Here is an 18,749-nt window from a genome sequence, read left to right on the forward strand (position 1 = left end):
AAAAACCAAAAAACCATGAAAAATTTTTCTTAATTTGACAGCAGACAGTCCCAGGTCCAGTTTAGCCCCAGGTGATAAAGGAAGGTTTTTTTTAAGCACTTGTAGTTGGAAAGTGATATTAAGCTTTTTCAGCTGTATATATACATCTATGTATAAAGCATGTTACATGCTCTCATTCTGAGTATCATTTATTGCCCTTTTACCTTTTTAATTTGATCTAGCTACAACAAAAAGCTTGAGATATTTTTGAAAGCTACAAAAGCATAAACATTTTGCATTGTATACACACATATATACATATATACGTATTTGGGGATATATATATGTGTGTGTATATATATATATGGAGTATATATGTGTACATGTGTATACATGATAAGTGCAGTGAGTAAAAAAAAAAGCAATAAAGGAATAGAGAGGGTCAGAGTCAGGAAAAAGTTCTCTGAAGATTAACATGCTGAAATTTGAGAATTTATAATGGTTTACTATGTAGTTAAGTCTTTAAAATATCAAAACAGTTGTGGAGTTTTTGTTTAGGGTTTATTTTAAATTACGGTACCTTTACTTTTAAGGTGAAAATAGCTTTTTCAATGGCATGAATTAAATATTAAACTAAAAATTTAGGCATTTACCATAAATCACATTGTTTATACTATCATTTTCAGGAATATTAAGATAGGTTAAGATCTCAGCAATCCCAAGTAAAAGTTTTTACTAAACTAGGTAAAATATTTTAGATTTCAGGAAGTCAGTAACTCAGTGCTGCTTTATTACACTACAGTAAAATTAATCAACCATAAAGGTAATGTAAACAATTGTTAATTCTTAAATTTTTTTTAAAGATTTTATTTATTTATTTGTGTCTGTGAGAGAGAGAGGGAGAGAGAGAGAGAGAGAGAGAGAAAGAGCACAAGTAGGCAGAGTGGCAGGCAAGGGAGAGAGAGAAGCAGGCTCCCTGCCGAGCAAGGAGCCCGATGCGGAACTCAATCCCAGGACCCTGGGATCATCACCTGAGCTGAGGGCAGCGGCTTAACCAACTGAGCCACCCAGGCATCCCATTAATTTTTTTTTAATAGATTTTATTTTTATTTGCCAGACAGCATAAGTAGGGGGAGCAGCAGGCAGAGCAGGCAGAGGGAGAAGCAGACTCCCCGTTGATCAGGGAGCCCAATTCCGGGCTTGATCCCAGGACCCTGGGATCATGACCTGACCTGAAGGCAGGCACCCAATCGACTGAGCCACCCAGGCATCCCAATAATTGTTACTTCTTAAAGGGTGTTTTTATTATAGCATTTTATGTGTTTTTGTCCTCACCTAATGAGGAGAAATGTTGACATGTGTAATTCTACTTAAAGGTAGTTAGAAATGTCGAGGAATCTATTTAATTTGGGAGTATTTTTTCTCTAATAATGATCTAGACTGTGACAATGAAATTCTTTAACTTCTTTAACTTCTGTCTTTACTGATCATTTTGATTCAGTTAAAATGTTACAGTTACACCGTGGCTGATTAAAAAAAGGATCTGCATTTGAGGATGTGGTTTTTGAAAATTTTGTAGTAGGATTTAGCTTTATAAATTAGTGTTTTTTTCTCTTGCTAATATCAACTGGGAATGACTTTTTTTTTTTTTTTAAAGATTTTATTTATTTATTTGACAGATCACAAGTAGGCAGAGAGGCAGGCAGAGAGAGAGAAAGGAGGAAGCAGGCTCCCTGCCGAGCAGAGAGTCCGGGGCTCGATCGAGCCGAAGGCAGAGGCTTTAACCCACTGAGCCACCCAGGCGCCCCTGGGAATGACTTTTCTTATTGCTGATAGGATAGACAATAAAGTTATTTTATAGACCAGAATTATTTTGATAGAAAATATTCTGAGTTATAAAAACAGAATGTCCCTTGATATATTGTTCAAATGCATTTTATGAAGAAAAGATTAAAAGTTATGTGACTCCTTTTTTACCTTGTACCCACTTAGAACTACCAAGATCAATTAAGTGCTCTATACCAGCATTGTCCAATAGAAATATGTGGATTCCATACTTAATTTAAAAATATTTTTTAAAAAGAGTTAATTTTACATAACCAGATATGTCTGGGATTTTTTAATGTTATCTATACAACAATTAATGAGTTATTTTTACGTTCTTCTAAAATACTGAGTATTTAGAAACAAATTTTTAAAAAATATTTTATTTATTTGTCAGAGAGGGAAAGAGAGAGCACGAGCAGAGGGAGCAGCAGGCAGAAGGAGAAGCAGGCTCTCCACTGAGCAAAGAGCCTGATGCAGAACTCAGTCTCAGGACCTTAGGATCCTGAGGCAGATGCTTAAACGACAAAGCCACGCAGGCTTCCCTGAATTCTTTTTTTTTTTTTTTTTTAATACTGCATCTTGAAAAATCCAGTTTGTATTTTACATTTATAGTATAAGACAGTTTGAATTGACCACTTCTCAAATGGTCAGAATGGGATGTTACTGTATTATGTGAATTAATTCTGTAATACCATTTCTGTTGTAGTTTGTTGTTCAGTCCTTATTTGTCATCTGAAACAAGAGGCACAAACTTTTAGACATGATGTGCAAGATTCAAAAGTGGTGATGTCTGTATAGTTCAATAGATGTCGGTGATTATGCCACTATGTTTGAGAATATTGGAGTTGAAAACTTGGTAGTTGTTAGCTATCAGCTCTTAAGAGTTTTTGTTTGGGCATACAGATTTCTTGAAGGAGTGTGTGTTGGGGGTTCCTAAGACCATCCTTAGGCTTGGTGATTTGCTAGAAGGACACAGAAATCAGACAAAAGCAGAGGGAAAAAACTCATGATTGTGATTTATTACAGTGAAAAGATACAGATTAAAATCAGCAAAGGGAAAAGCGTGTGTAGGGTGGAGTGCAAGAGAAACCAGTGCAAGTTTTTAGTTATCCTTTCCTAGTAGAGTTATATGGAAACTGCTTCCTTTTTCCAGCTACCTTCTATGACAGCATGTGCAAGGTGTTGTCTACTGGGGAAGCTTACCCGAGTCTTGGTGTCCTGGATATTCACTGGGGATGAATTACAGAAGCATGGAAGTACCCATATGACTATCTTAGCTACCCTGTCTCCACCAGCTTCCCTTATACTTCTCCTCCAAGGTCCATCTGATAATGTGACTCAAACCCCAGGCATAACAAAAGCAGACATTTACCATAATTTACATTGTTAACATGAATTGCCTGGTGTGGCCCAAGATCTTAGGCAAACAAAGAGACTTACCAGGCAGGATATTCCAGGGGTTCGAAGTTATTTCTCAGGAGTCAATCACAGTTAAGTCTTTTCTTTGGAAGGCGCAAAGTTTGAGTTCCTTTGCCCCCAATTCTGCACCAAGCTTATAGAGTACTTCTTTACTACGCAGGGTGATCTGGATCCTTACAAAGGAAAGTGTCTCTAGTATAAATTCTTACAGTAACAAAAGGGTAGATGAGATTGACCATAGTTCAATTTATGTTAAATATCTAATATGTTTTAAACAAGTGGCATGAATTATTAACAAGGTAGAACTGTGTAAGGGCTGACTGAGAAGTAAAGAATCTAGCATGTAGGACAGCCCTACAGTAACAGTTTTCTTAGTTGGAATCGACTCTTAACATTTTACCGACTGCCTCCTATAAATTCACCTTGCTTGGTGATATACATATATTATCTATTTTATTTTTTATTAAAAATTTAATTGGAGTATAGTTGACACACAGTATTAGGTTCACATGTACAACATAGTGATTCAGTATCTCTCTAATATGTTATGCTCACCACAAGTATAGCTACCATCTGTCACCATACAACCTTATTCCATGACTAGAAATCTGTATCATCTTCTTTCCTTCACCCATTTTGCACACACTGCCCCCACTCCCTCTGGTAACCATCCATTTTTTTTTTTTTAAGATTTTATTTATTATTTTGACAGAGATCAGAAGCAGACAGAGAGGCAGGCAGAGAGAGGGAGGAAGCAGGCTCCCTGCTGAGCAGAGAACCCGATGCGGGGCTCAATCCCAGGACCCTGAGACCATGACCTGAGCCGAAGGCAGAGACTTAACCCACTGAGCCACCCAGGAGCCCCTAACCATCCATTTTTGTTCCCTGTTTTTGTAGGTCTGATTCTGCTTTTTGTTTGTTTATGCATTTGTTTTTTTAGATTCTACATATGAGTGAAGTTAAACAGCATTTATCTTTTTCTGACTAATTTCACTTACCATTATACCCTCTAAGTCTATCCATTGTTCTTGCAAATGGAAAGATTGCTTCCTTTTTTATGGCTGTGTAATATTCCACACCACATCCTCTTTATCCATTCATCTGTTGATGGACACTTAGGCTGCTTTCAGATCTTGGCTGTTGTAAGTAATATACTATACACCAAAAAGAATAAAATACCTGGGGTTAAACTTAACCGAGGAAGTGAAAACCTTGTTCTCAGAAAATCATAAGACATTGATGAAAGACATTGACAACAGCACAAATAAATAGAAAGATATTCCATACTCATCGATTAGAAGAATTACTATTGTTAAAATATCCATACTACCCAGAGTAGTCTACGGATTCAGTGCAATGCCTATCCAAATGCCATCACCATTTTGTTAAAGGATTAAAAAAAATTGTAAAATTTGTATGGAACCACAAAAGACCCTTAATAGCAATAGCTGTCTTGAGAAAGAAGGACAGTGCTGGAGGTAACACAATTACAGATGTAAAGATCTACTACAAAGCTGTAATAATCAAAACAGTATGGTGGTGCCACAAATATATTATCTCTTTTAATCCACACCTGCACTTCCATTTTTGCCTGTTATAGAGCAACTTGTATTATATTACATACCCTGCAGAGAACTATTTGACATGTAGGGGAAAAATGAGTTTGAAGGCATTGTCAAGCTTTGAAGTTAGTCACACCTTGAGGAGTTAAGATTCAGTGCTGGTTTCCCTCTTGAGGTGTTTTCTTTTTTTTTCTTTTTTTAAAGATTTATTTATTTATTTATTTATTTGACAGACAGATCACAAGCAGGCAGAGAGGCAGACAGAGAGAGGAGGAAGCAGGCTCCCCGCCGAGCAGAGAGCTGACGCGGGCTTGATCCCAGACCCCGAGACCACGACCCAAGCCGAAGGCAGAGGCCCTAACCCACTGAGCCACCCAGGCGCCCTTGAGGTGTTTTCTAACTAAGTTATTTTGGGGAAGACAATGAAAGCTGAACTTTGTAGAAGAGATAAACAAAAAGCAACTGAGGAAGTTGAGTGGAGCTTTCAATAGTTTTTTGTTGTTGTTGTTCTAGCCCTAGGGTTGTAGCTGGAATCCTTTGAAGGGGGCACACTAAGTGGGAACAAATCAGAGGTAGACCAATATTAATGGTGTTTGAAACCCAGTCTCATGCCAGCTCAGTCCTTGATTGGATTAAGGTGATCTGCTTCTACTCTGACTGCTTGTTAGAAAAAAATTAAATAATCTCTGGAAGAAGGTAACATAATCTAGAGCCTCTATACTTTTTCATACATATTATCATGCAATCATTACATACAGTGTGTAACATTCAATTAAAAATTACTAGGCATACACAAGACCAACAGAGATAAGTCAACAATAGAAATAGGTTATACAGACTCCACATTACAGACAAGAGCTTTAGAGTATGAAAATCTATCCACAAAAATAGATAGCAAGGTGGAGAATGTAACTAGAGAACAGGAACCTATAGGAAAGAATCAAATAGAAATTCTAGAACCAAAAAATATAGTAACTGTAGATGGTTTTAACTTGATTAGAGACAGCTAAAAAGAGAATTAGTCAACTGGAAGATAACTTAGTATATCATACTCAGTACCATGGATTTGTCCTTTTCTAAGGAAGAGGGGTTTTTCAGTATCTCACCAAAAAATAGCAGTTGTGTTAGTGCTTAAGGATAAAAAGAGTCCTCATTAGAGTGTAGTTACACTACACTATTGCTATTTTAGTGTGTGTGGTTTTTTTATATTTTTGTTATGAATTTTTTTAATAAGTATGTAAAAAATAGTTGGTAAAATATAATATTGTCACTTACAAATTTCTACTCAGTACCCTCCCCTCAGCCTTAGAGCCAATAAAATTTATTCATATAACACCCTATGTAGAGTTCACTTGTTCAGCATATTTAGCTACTTCTGTAGACCTTAGAGTGAGAAAGTAAGCAAAATACTTAGAGATTCGAAGTAGATGCCCAGAGCTAGATGGTAAAACATGTATTTAGTATAGGGGAGTTAAAAGGCTCATACTTTTAGTTGGGCTAATGGTTATATTATGTTTGTAATATGGTAAAGTTCCTTATGCCAAGTAAGAAATAGTGAATTAGAAAAGAAGTTGCAAGTAGATTACTGAGGAGTTTGTTTTGGCATCAGATCCCTTGTTTGATTTTATTTGAGACTCTACTATGAATCGTACCATTGCTGTATGTACCACTAAGAAAAAAAGAGGCTGTCTTTTTTTTTTTTTTCAATTATATTTTATATCCTAATTTCAGAGAGGTTAAATTGTGGAGGAAAAGATAATCCTAGTTTTAAATCTCAGCTCTATTATTTATTGTCCACTTGACTTCAGCCAGGGAACTTTTTTGAAGTTATTAGTTTATTTGTGAAAATTGGATATTGTAGCTGCTATAGATAGTCTACTCTTCAGAGTTAAGAAGACTAAATGAATTAAGTGCTATGAAAGTGTATATAGTACTGGGTATGCATTTAGTGCTATGAATTTGGCTTTCATTCTTCCTTCTAAAACTTGGCATTGTTAAGATAACAGGAAGAGAGGTTCCTAACAGCTGACCAAGGTGGGTGGGGAAACAAAAATGCAATATATTGGTTAAATAAGAACTTAAAAAAGAAAATTCCTGTTGGAGCTATTTAATAAAGTGTCAAACATCATTCTTTATTCTCTCTCCAGCCCCCTTCACTTCTCCTATTCCCCCATTTATATATAAAGATAACACTGCTTCCAATGTGATGGTTGACATTTATAATGATGGGACCTACGCATCAAAATAGTATTGATATTTTAACTATATTGGTTTTAAAAAAACACATTTTAGGAAAATTTCTAATCCTTCTAAATTCGGTTGTGATGCTGCAAACCTGCATTTTAATTTAGTTTTGTAAATCCCCTGCTCTACTGGTGATATGGCATAAATATAGCATTAATCAAAGTGACTAGATCTTGACGGGGTTGGATTTTGTGGTGATGGTGGGCATGAGAATTCCTTTTTATATTCCTGGTTGGAAGATTCTCAGTAAACTCAGAATGACATTTTTCTTAAGCTTTAAAATATTTAAGCTTTAAAATACTTTGTTTTCATTCTGTTCTGTTCTTTTAGGATATTTCAAGTCACATTTAGTTGATAGGATGAAAAAATTTAAGAGAAGGCTATCCCTCACTCTTCGAGGAAGCCAGACTATTGATGAATCATTGTCTGAATTGGCAGAACAAATGACTATTGAAGAAAACAGTAGCAAGGATAATGGTAAGTATTTGGGGGCTGGGGAGGGGAGGGAAGGAGAGATGCTTCCCCCTTTTAATTATTATATAAATTAAATGTGAATTTACTTTTCCGATCCTTATAGCTCCTTTTGTTTGTTTCTTTGTCTTGTTCTCTGGTTCACTTAGGAAACAGAACACTGTGACTTTTGCTTACTTACTTATTGGAGTGTTTCATTTTTACTCCAGGAGTGTTACTGTACCTACTCTCTAACCCTTATGGATTCTCCTATCCGGTTTATCTATTTTTTATTGTCTCTTAAATAAGAATAATTTCTATAATATTATCCTGGTTGTTAAATAACTATTTTTAAGTTAACCTAAGTTAATATAGCATAAAGGTGTAAGTTTGTGAAATTCCTGTTTGAGACTTCATCATAGCTTTTTAACATTGTATATGCATGTGGACCATAGATGACAAGGTTCATGACATGAGTGAATCCTACTCTCCTTATTTTATATTTACTGCAGGGTCTAATCCATAATATTTAGCACACTTAATAGTAGATCGGCATACAACATTTCACATGGTTAGCAGTTCTGTAGTAGTACACAGATATTGATATAAAATGAAAAGAGCTTCTTGATTGAGTGGATTAAAATGTAAAATCCTGATGAAATTTACAGAACAAGGCTGCATATTCAAAACTGAAATAACCCTAGGGATGTCCTAATAATAACAAGGAAGGAGTTATAGGAATGACTGCCAGTATGTCATGAAATACACATTCTCTGGCAAGCCTTTCTTGGCTGTATCTGAAATTCTTCTGTTAGAAATTTGTGGCTGTGGGTGAAAACATGAATGAATACCCCTACCCACTTCTGCTGAATGTAGATGTCTTTGTTGTGAGAGAGGGAAAGATACAATGTAAAGGGCTCTAGACTTTAAATTAGAAGTCATGGATTAGAATTTGGGATACACTAACACACTTATACCCTCATTAGTTGTATGACTCTGAGTAAGTAAGTTATCTTACTCAAGCCTCAGTTTATCTCTTTTCTCAGAGGATCATTATTTACTCAAGTCAGTCTGGCTAGTTGTAATAAGGGAGAGGAGAAATAGATGAGTTCAGTAGAAAATTTAAAAAATAATAATTTGGATATAACTTACATGTAGGAGGGGGACACATCTTGCATTTGGGTCAAAACTCAAAAGACAGTTTTATGTCTTACTTTTTGTACCAGGAGCAAAATCCTTAATTCTCCTTCAATCAAACCCCCTTTGAATTCTTGGTATTTTTATTAAGCGCTGTGGGCTTTTTTTGTTTTGTTTTTTGTTTGTTTGTTTTTAAGAGAGGGTGGGGGGAGTGGCAGAAGGAGAGAAAGAGAGAATCTGTGGGGTTCAATCTCATTGCTCTGAGATCATGACCTGAACTAAAATCAAGAGTAGGATGCCTAACCTGACTGAGCCACCCAGCCACCCCCAGTGAATGTCTTAATGGTATTTTAGACATACCATAGAAAGTTAAGGTATTTCAGGATCTTATCTAAGTAGTTAACCTTACTCTGATGAGAAGATATATTAAAATTACTGAATTTGATGAGGGGAATAGGTGACTATTTATTTATTTATTTATTTTTTAAAGATTTTATTTATTTATTTGACAGAGATCACGAGTAGGCAGAGAGGCCGGCAGAGAGAGAGAGGGGGAAACAGGCTCCCTGCTGAGCAGAGAGCCCAACGTGGGGCTCGATCCCAGGACCCTGGGATCATGACCTGAGCCGAAAGCAGAGGCCTTAACCCACTGAGCCACCCAGGTGCCCCAGTAGGTGACAATTTAAATATGAGATGGGAAAATAAATCACAGTTACACTAAAAAAAAAGTGTTTCATTTTATATATACTATTTGGGGCTTTCTACTGCAGCTACAATAAAAAAAATTTTTTTTTGACAACTGAAATTCTTCAACTAAGAAAACTGCATCTTAATGTTATTAGGAAGTATAATAAAACTTAACAGAATGCCGCTTCTCATGATTATTTAGAATCTGAAGAAACCTTAAAGGGCAAACAAAGCTTGAAATGTAGTTTTCCAGATAGTCCAGTTTCTTTTCTTTATTACTCAGTCTGTGCACTGGGTCAGTTTATTACGTTGTTTAGAGTCAACAAGCCTAGTTGATGGATATTATGAAACTTTGTTGTTCTCCCAGGTTGTTTCCTTTCTTCTGATCTGATACATGATAGCAGTGACAGTTTTTTACAATAGTGGATGACATATACATTCTAAGTAATGCCTAACTCCTACAAATAGCAAAGGTCCATGAGAGGATGAGGTTGAAAGCACAGACTATGGATATGTGTAGGGTCTGATTAGGATCTGATATTAATAGTGTTTATAAGAGCAGGATGAGGAGTAGGGAATGACGAAGAGTACAGGATGGGCTACTAAATTGTATGTTCCTGCTCAGAGTAGTTCACATAATCAGAAGATCCAAATGAATAAGATGCATAAAATCATAGTGATTGACATGTTATGATGTTAAAAAATCATTGGGAAGTCTTACTTTGAACTAACTACTTTGTAGAATAAGAAAGATCTGCCGTTTTTCATATAGATTACCATTACTTTAAAAAATTATGTTAAATTATACATAATGTGTAATTTACTATTTTAACCATTTTGAAGTTTGTGGTTTTAGTAGCATTAAGTACATTCACATTGTTATGCAACCATCACATCTCCACCATCTATCCCCAGAACTTTTTCATCACTCCAAACTGAAACTCTATACCCATTAAATAATAGCTCTCTGTTCTCCCCTTCCCTCAGTCCCTGGTAACAACATTCTCCTTTCTGTCTCTGTGAATTTGCCTGTTCAAGTTACCTCATATAAGTGGAATCATACAATATTTGTCTTTTTGTGTCTGACTTTTTTCACTTGGCATGATGTCTTAAAAATTTCCATTTTTTAAAATGCAACATATTATCTTCATGAATTGCCCAGTTCATTGCTGTCATACTCTTGAAATGTTGGGATATTTTATGATTCATGGGCCCCTTCTCCTTTCCATACACTCTCCTTGGGCTGACGTTGTTCAGTCCCATGATTTCTGATAATATGTGTATACTGACTACTTTAAATCTGTACTTCTAGTCAGGACTTTTGTCTGGATCTCTAGATTCATATCCAGGTATTAGTTGACTTCTCCACATAGGTGTTTAATAAGAGTCAAACTTAATACTACCAAACCAGAATTCTTGATTTCCTTCCCCCCCAGTCTGCTTCTTTTCCAACTTCCTTCACTTAACCTAAACCACTTAAAACTAAAAAATCAGTAATTATCCTTGATTTTTCTCTTTCCTTCACTGTTCTGTTTCCCCCTTCTCCCCTTTTCTGCCATTCTAGTTTCCTTTGTATTTACTATATAAATAATTTTTTAAAACTATTAATGATAGCCATTTATATGCTTGATAACATGTTTCCAGCTATTGCAGCTTTAAAATTTTTCTTTAGATAGATGTTTTTTAATATAGGTCCTCACTAAAAGCTGGATGGGAGAGTATGTATGAAAGTAATTTTGCAGTCATGTCTGCTAGCCGTTTGGTTCTATCTTTATAATATATCCTAAATTTGCCTACTTCTCTCCATTCTAGGCCAGGCCAGACTATACTAGTCTCTTCCTTCCGTTTCCCCTCTGTTGATTCCCTCTCATCTGTTCTCCAACAGCAGCAAGAGTGATGTTTAAAATTTTTAAAAATTTTTAAATAATTATTGATTCAAAGTAAGTTGCAGATGTGGTCCCGAGAGGTTCCTTGTGCCCTTCTCTCAGTTCCCTCCCTTAGTTACATCTTTCTTAACTGTAGACCATTATCAAACCCATGAAATTAATACTGGAATAAATGTGAGTATAGTTTTGTCATTTTATCAAGTGTAGATTTGTATAACTGTCACTGCAGTCAGGATAAGGAAGTATTCCATTATCAGAAAGAGATCCCTTTCGCGGTATCTCTTTATAGTTATACCACCTCTTACATCCCACCATCCCTGACCTCTCAGAATGATGTTTTTAAAACATGAATGAGATCATATTACTGCCTGTTTCAAAGCTACCATAACTGATTCCAATTTCAGAATAAAATTTGAACTTTTATGGTTACATACAAACATGCTTCTCTCTCTGACCTCACTAAATATATGTAGTACAGCTACACTTGTCTTTTCTGTGTCCCTCTAACACAGTGTTTTCAGAGTTTGATCCCTGGACCAGCAACATCAGCGTCACCTGGGAATTTGTTAGAGATGCATATTTTTGGATTCTGTGTCAGATATACTGAGTCAGGAGGTGTGGGGGTAGAGCCCAGCAGTCTTGTATTTTAACAAGTCTCTGAGGGTGATACTGAAACATGCTTAAGTTTGAGGATCTAGGAAGTCAAACTCCTGCCACATGTCGACTTTTGCAGTAGCTTTATCTTCTGGAGTGTCTTTTAACTCACCATCACCTATCTTCCCAAGATTGGCTCTTTCTTGCATTTCTATCTCTGTCAAAAATACTTCTACAGAGAGAACTCTACTCAGTATCCAGTGTAAAATAGCTACTCCTTTGTTTTCTATCATCTCTTTTGTATATTACCTATCATATCTGATGTTTTTATTATTCATTAGTTTCTTTCTTGTTTCCCCTCCATAAGATCTTATAATCTCAGAGAGTAGTAGCTTGCTTGTTTTGTTCACTTGTTAATGCTCAGGACCTGGAATGGTAGGCATACAATAAATAAATGTCCTCTTAATAATTGAATGTTTTTATGCTCTCCTTTTTTTTCCTCCTATATTCCTTAAGACTGTAAAGCTCTAATCCCCAGGATAACTGTACAGAGCAACTAAAATATGTCTATAGACAGATTACTTCTATATTTTATTATGATTCCAGATATGAAATACTATAACCTAGAAAGAGAAAATTTTTTTCTTACATATTCTAGCTTGTATCCTACACTGAATATTTAATTTTGCACTTGTTTCAGATGCCCCTTCCCCATTCATTATTAAATCATTGGTTATTTTACTAGGCTTAAGTTAAGATCCCCCACATCCTTGAGCAGCCAGCAACTGCCAAGGAATGTATAAGCCATGGGATGCTTTGGACAGATGTTATCTATTACAAGTTAGGTATTTTTCTTTTTTCCAGTCTGGTATTCTACACAAATTAGATAATTTGGGCTCTGTCTGAGCCCTGAAGACGCTTTGGCTCCATCCTCTTCTTCCCATCTTCTTTTATGCAGCCATTATCAGTAGAGGTACAGGCCACTTCGTCTTTTTGTTCTTGGTGTCTGATAAAGCTTTACAGGTAGGGGAAATACCATATCAGGAGATATTCCTACTCCTGATGATCAGCTACAACAGAAGAGCTGGCTCCATTTTAGAAGAGAACAAATATTCCGAGAAGCCTAGTTCCTTTTAAAATTCCTTAGCTACTACCAGTAAAACATAATTATAATACAAAAGGCTAATTATTTGTCATAGAAGACTTCATCATGTCTTTAATCTATATTAGAGCTCTTCTTTAGAGGTGGAAAGCAATCATGAAATTCCTTATAAGCATTACAAAACAGGATTTCTCCCATTTATAATTAAATAACTTTTAAGTATTATATATTTTGTAAATGTTTCTGCTTGTTTATAAGTCTGTGATTTCTTAAAAAAAATACTTTATATTAAAAGTCCCACATTTTGGGTAATAAATTTCAGAACCTCTATATTGATACGTGCTTAAGTACTTCTGTGTTTATCTGTTAACTGACATACCTTTTGAATGTCTAGAAGGGAAGGATATAAATGCCTTTAGGTCAGGACTATGTCTTAATATTCTGTATATATATGTATATATAAGGCATATATGAGGCAGTTAGTAAATGTGGGGGTAGTTTGGAAACAAGCTTGGGATATATTAAAATAAGCAAATGGATTAAATCTATGGGCTGTGTTAGTTTTGTGAATGCTAACCAATTTTGGTTATAAAAGAAGTGGATACTTAAGTGATTAAACCAATTTCAAATATTAAAGCATTTTCTCTAAGTATTTTTTTCATGGAAATTATTTTAATTCTGGTTCTTTGTATAGATAGCGAGAGAATTCTTAAATGTTACTGATCTCATAAACCTTTTGTTTTCTGTTTTGCTTTCTCAATCCTTCTCATGTGATCCTGGATCTTGGGCTGTTAATGGAATGATTTTGGATACTGTGAACCACAGAGCCTATTGTGAAGAATGGCAGGCCTCCAACCTCTCACAGTATGCATTCCTTCCTCCACCAGTACACAGGGTCCTTCAAGAAGCCCCCATTGCGGAGACCACATAGCGTTATTGGAGGAAGCCTTGGATCCTTCATGGCAATGCCCAGAAATGGAAGCAGATTAGGTAATTTAATGGTCTTTTTTTTTTTTTTTTTTAAGTTTCTGACTGTAGGTCATGTACTGTATGTAGCTATTGTTTTTTTATTGTTGTTATTTAAAGATTTTATTTGTTTATTTGACAGAGACACAGTGAGAGAAGGAACACAAGCAGGGGGGAGTGGAGAGGGAGAAGCAGGCTTCCCGCTGGGCAGGGAACCCAGTGCAGAGCTTGATCCCAGAACCCTGGGATCATGACCTGAGCTGAAAGGAGACGTTTAAACGTCTGAGCCACCCAGGCACCCCGCTATTGTTACGGTTGTATGGAAGTCATCCAGCCTTCATTATCTGATTTTTTTTCTTTTTGTAAAATAAAGATCAAGCTGAAAATAACAAAGATAGCAGAAAGATGGAAGGCTATAGAAAGGTACTAGTATTGGCACTACAGAGGAGTAATATTTGAAAACCCATCCATCAGGAAGAAAACAAAACCCCTAAGAGATGGATGCCAGATTTCAAGATGAATGGCATCTCAAGATGGTGTTTAATTTAGGGTCATACCATAGTAACTTCAGATTATCACCATACAGTAGCCCAGTGCAATGATTCATATACATAATTGTCCCCTGAGTTGCTATTCTTATGTCACTATTCCATTCTAAGTATTTAGGAAAAATGCATACCTGCAAATTTCTGTTTATCTCTCTGGTCTTTTTTGATAGCATCTTACTATCACGTTTTGATTTTTAAAATCATTTTAAAATAATGGTTTTATAGTCTCCTGACATTTACTGAAGTTTCTGAGGTTTTTATTTTACTCCTTGCTTTATCTGCTTCCTTTGCTATGGCAGGTTATTTCCTCATGTGTTTTGTTAATTTGGGGAATATGAGCTTTTTTTTATAGTGGGGTTTCACCTATTGAGAAATGTATGTAGTCCTATAGGTTTAATCCTGTGGAATGGTGTGCTGGAGTTAGCTCATAGTGGTTCATGAGGGATGATTGTTAAATTATCAGGAATTTTGCAAGCCGGTTGTTAAATATAGCCATTATTAAAATTTAAACATTAAAAACCTGTAATTAAGTAAACTAATTAAAAACAAAAGTAATGAATCCTTAAATGTCACTATTTCCAAATTATTTTACTACAATTCACTAATACCTCTACTTTTGGGGTTATTTCTGTTGTATCTGTAATAGTCAGAATTTTATGTAATGGTTTATACATTTCTTCCCGACTCCATACTCAGTGGTGGTCATGTTGTAGCTTGAAGTTGGCCATGAAGGGAGTGTTTACCTTATGGAAATTGGATAATACTTCAGATCAGGACTTGATTTCTTGTTATGTTGTCTAGATTGGCATACTTTTCTGCAAAGGTCCAGATTGTAAAATTTTTCAGGTTTTGTGGGCCACATATGGTCTCTGTTGCATATTCTTCTTTTTAAAATAACTCTTTAATGATATAGAAAATATTTTTAGCTTAGGAACTATATAAAAATAGGTCATATTTGCTGATTTTGGTTCTGAATTTAAGAAAGTAATATTGAAAGTGTTTGTTGTTTCTGTAGCTTTTACAGTTGTGAATGGCACAAAATTGAGCCATCTGAGAAGTAAATATTCTTTCAGTACTCAAAAACTATTACCTGATTCAGCAAAGAAGTTGCTCACACCAGTGACAAATTGAGTGAAATTTTGACATAAGCCTTCATTGTTTCACTTTTCTCTTATTAATGGAAATGAAAATACTGATACTCATGTTGGAATTATACTTGTTCATTAATGACATGAACAATTTCTTGGTTGAGACAGGTGGTACTCAAGTATTTATTCGTAGTCTGAGGTTCATATGCTCCTTTGTAGTCCTTTTGCAATAGAACAGATTTAAGTCTACCCTTTTAGTACTTTGAGAGTCTCATGCCTTTCTTTAGGAAACTCTCACTTGCACCTTGGACATCTGACACTTCCCCCCACTTTATCCCAGTATGGCAGCTAAACCCGGACACCTTCTAACCAAGATCTACGACCCCTCCCTGAGAGAATAACAGAGTCAATCCTATACATAACAGCTTTTGACTCTCAGTTCTCTTTGTCTTTTCTTCCTTGGTATTATGCACAAATTCTTGCAAACTCAGCTATACATTTTAAAATATTATTACATTTTACTCAACATTTCCTTGAGGAAGGAAGGTTTCAGATTCTCCCAGAAATAGAAGGCATGGTTAAATTATCTTTAACATTTTAAAAGTGTGACAGAAAAGAATACTTGGATTCATATGTGTTGTATACCATCAAATTAGGAATCAGTTACCATTACATTTTGTTGCTAAGTTAATTTTTTTGTTCAAATCTTCATGTAAAATTTCTCCAGAGATCTTTACGTAATTGGAGTATATTCTTAAATTACATATCAGTCTATTATAAACTATCATATTTGCAACTGCTTATCAGTGTAAGAATTTTCTCAATAATGGGTTATCAAGGAGTGCCTGGGTGGCTCAGTAGGGTAAGCATCTGACTTGATATCAGCTCAGGTCATGATCTCAGGGTTGCAAGATCGAGCCCCCCTGTTGGGCTCTGCAGTGGGTGTGGAATCAGCCTAAGGTTCTCCCTCTCCCTCTGCCCGCCCCACCCCCCCAACTCATGCACATGCACTCTCTCTCTCAAAAAAAAAAAAAAATGGTTATGAAGACAAAAAAAATAGGAATTTTAAGACTGATTTGTTAAGATCCTTGAGTTCAGTTTTCTGTTAAACAGTTCTCATTTTCATAAAGCAAATATTCGTTAAAAATACAAATTTGTAACTGTAAAATACTATTTTGTTTTACATACTGGTATTTCATATAACATTTCATTGAAAGAAGAAGTACAGTTATCTAGTGCATTCTTTGATTTTTAGTTAATATTCAGTTTATTGGATTATTTGTTGAGCACCTTCTAAACACCAGGAACTTTGTTCAGTTTGGGGAATATAAAGTGAATAAGCTAAATCTTGCCCCCAAGGATCTCATAACTTGGTACAAAATCATCTGAAACCAAAAAATGCACTTCAGTGCAGTGGATGTGGTAAGTGTGGACACAATAGTCATCTGTGTCTGAGAGTAGAAAGGATTTCACTGAGTGATGACAAATGAACATAGTTTTGAAAAATAAGTATGAGTTCACCAAATTGGTAAATTGGGGAAAGTCATCTCTTATGGATAAAGGAGGGGGGGAAAGTGTGTTGTGTCAAAGCACTCTAGCATGAAACAATATGATACTTTTTGGAGGATGAATAATTGTATAAAGAGAACTGTGGTGAGAGATGTGTTTGATATCTAGCATTTGTTTCTGGTGTGCAACTCTTGCTAGATGAATTACAGGATGATTGACAAATGCAAATACGGAGCAGGTATATACAAGTATATAAGTTTGTTTTTAATATTACCAGATGGAATTAATCTTCCTCCTCTCTACTCCCATTTAACTTTTATCTTTAATAATAATAATAAAAGAATGACACCACTTTGTATTGTAATTAAAATGTATTTTTTTCCTCCAAACAGATTTTTGGTGGTCACAAACTTATTCCTGTAGTTAAATATTTAGAAAATAATTTTTAAATTTTTAAGATTTTTAAAAATTTTTAACACTGTGGAGAGGGGAAGCTGCATTAGTGACTTTGAAAACTTTTTTTTTTTTTTAAGCATATTCAAAGAAGTAGATCATTTGGCTGTAGACCCAGTGGCACATTATTTTACAGAAAAAATACTAAGCTAAATAAAAGGCAGAAGACCAGGTTTCTATTTTAGCTCTGCCTCTAGGCTGTGTAACCTTTGAAAAATCATTTAACCTTTCAAAGTCTCAGTTCCAGGATCTGGAAAATGAGAGAACTGACTAAATAATCCTTGTGGTATTTCCAGTCTGTAATTTTATTATTCAGCTCTTGATAATAACTTGGATGTTAATTGTTTGCATAGTTTTTCATAATCTGAGTGTGAAATGTTTCTAACTAATGTTTCAAGACATCTGAGTTACATTTGGATCTATTAGCTACACAGAGCAACCAGAATGTAAAAATTTTGTTATGATTTTATGTGTTGGCTGTCTATATCTTATTTGTAGTGATAATAAATTATGTGATATAGTAAGGAATAATGCCTCTCTTGAAGATAAATGATGTTTCATTTTGTGATACAGATATTGTTCATGAAAATCTAAAAATGGGATCAGATGGTGAGAGTGACCAAGCTTCTGGAACATCATCTGATGAAGTACAGTCACCTACGGGCGTTTGTCTTAGAAATCGTATACATAGACGGATCTCAATGGAGGTAACCATATGCCTGTGTATGTGTGTTTGTGTGTATGAATACACATATACATCAAATAGTAAATATGAAGGCACATGATAGTGTAAGAAAATTGTTTCTTTGTGTTAGTAAAGAAGAGTCTTGTGAATATTTCCTTTCTTCTAATTATCTACTATCCCAGGGCAAGTATTTATTAATTGTATTTAACAATCTGCAAAACACATGTAGGGTCTCTGTAAGGGAAATGTGAATCTTCAAAAATACTGGAAATTCAGAATGATACTTTAAGCAAAGTGGGTTTTTTTTTTTTTTTTTAGATTTTATTTATTTATTTGACAGACAGAGATCACAAGTAAGCAGAGAGAGAGGAGGAAGCAGGCTCCCTGCTGAGCAGAGAGCCCAATGTCAGGCTGGATCCCAAGACCCCGAGATCATGACCTGAGCTGAAGGCAGAGATTTAACCCTCTGAGCCACCCAGGCGCCCCAGCAAAGTGGTTTTTTTTTTTTTTCTTTTCGGAAAATAGGATTTTAATTTTATTTTTGAGGTTCATCTGGATACTTAATATTTTATAAATATTTCAGATTTTAAAATGTATACATAAAATAAGCACC

General features: G+C 35.3%; 1 protein-coding gene across 2 annotated transcripts in view; it reads left to right on the forward strand.

The window, feature by feature from the left end:
- The window catches only part of CDK17 (cyclin dependent kinase 17), a 113,921-nt gene that overhangs the window by 64,513 nt on the left and 30,659 nt on the right, over nucleotides 1–18,749 (forward strand). For both annotated transcript variants that reach the window (XM_080810765.1, XM_080810764.1), the window contains exons 2-4: nucleotides 7,362–7,508; nucleotides 13,713–13,877; nucleotides 18,025–18,158. In XM_080810765.1, coding sequence (XP_080666891.1) covers nucleotides 7,391–7,508; nucleotides 13,713–13,877; nucleotides 18,025–18,158 — 417 coding nt within the window. In that variant the 5' untranslated portion in view covers nucleotides 7,362–7,390. The remainder of the gene's footprint in view (nucleotides 1–7,361; nucleotides 7,509–13,712; nucleotides 13,878–18,024; nucleotides 18,159–18,749) is intronic.

Source organism: Martes martes (genome assembly GCF_963455335.1).
Source record: "Martes martes genome assembly, chromosome: 8".
Taxonomy (NCBI): Eukaryota; Metazoa; Chordata; class Mammalia; order Carnivora; family Mustelidae; genus Martes; species Martes martes.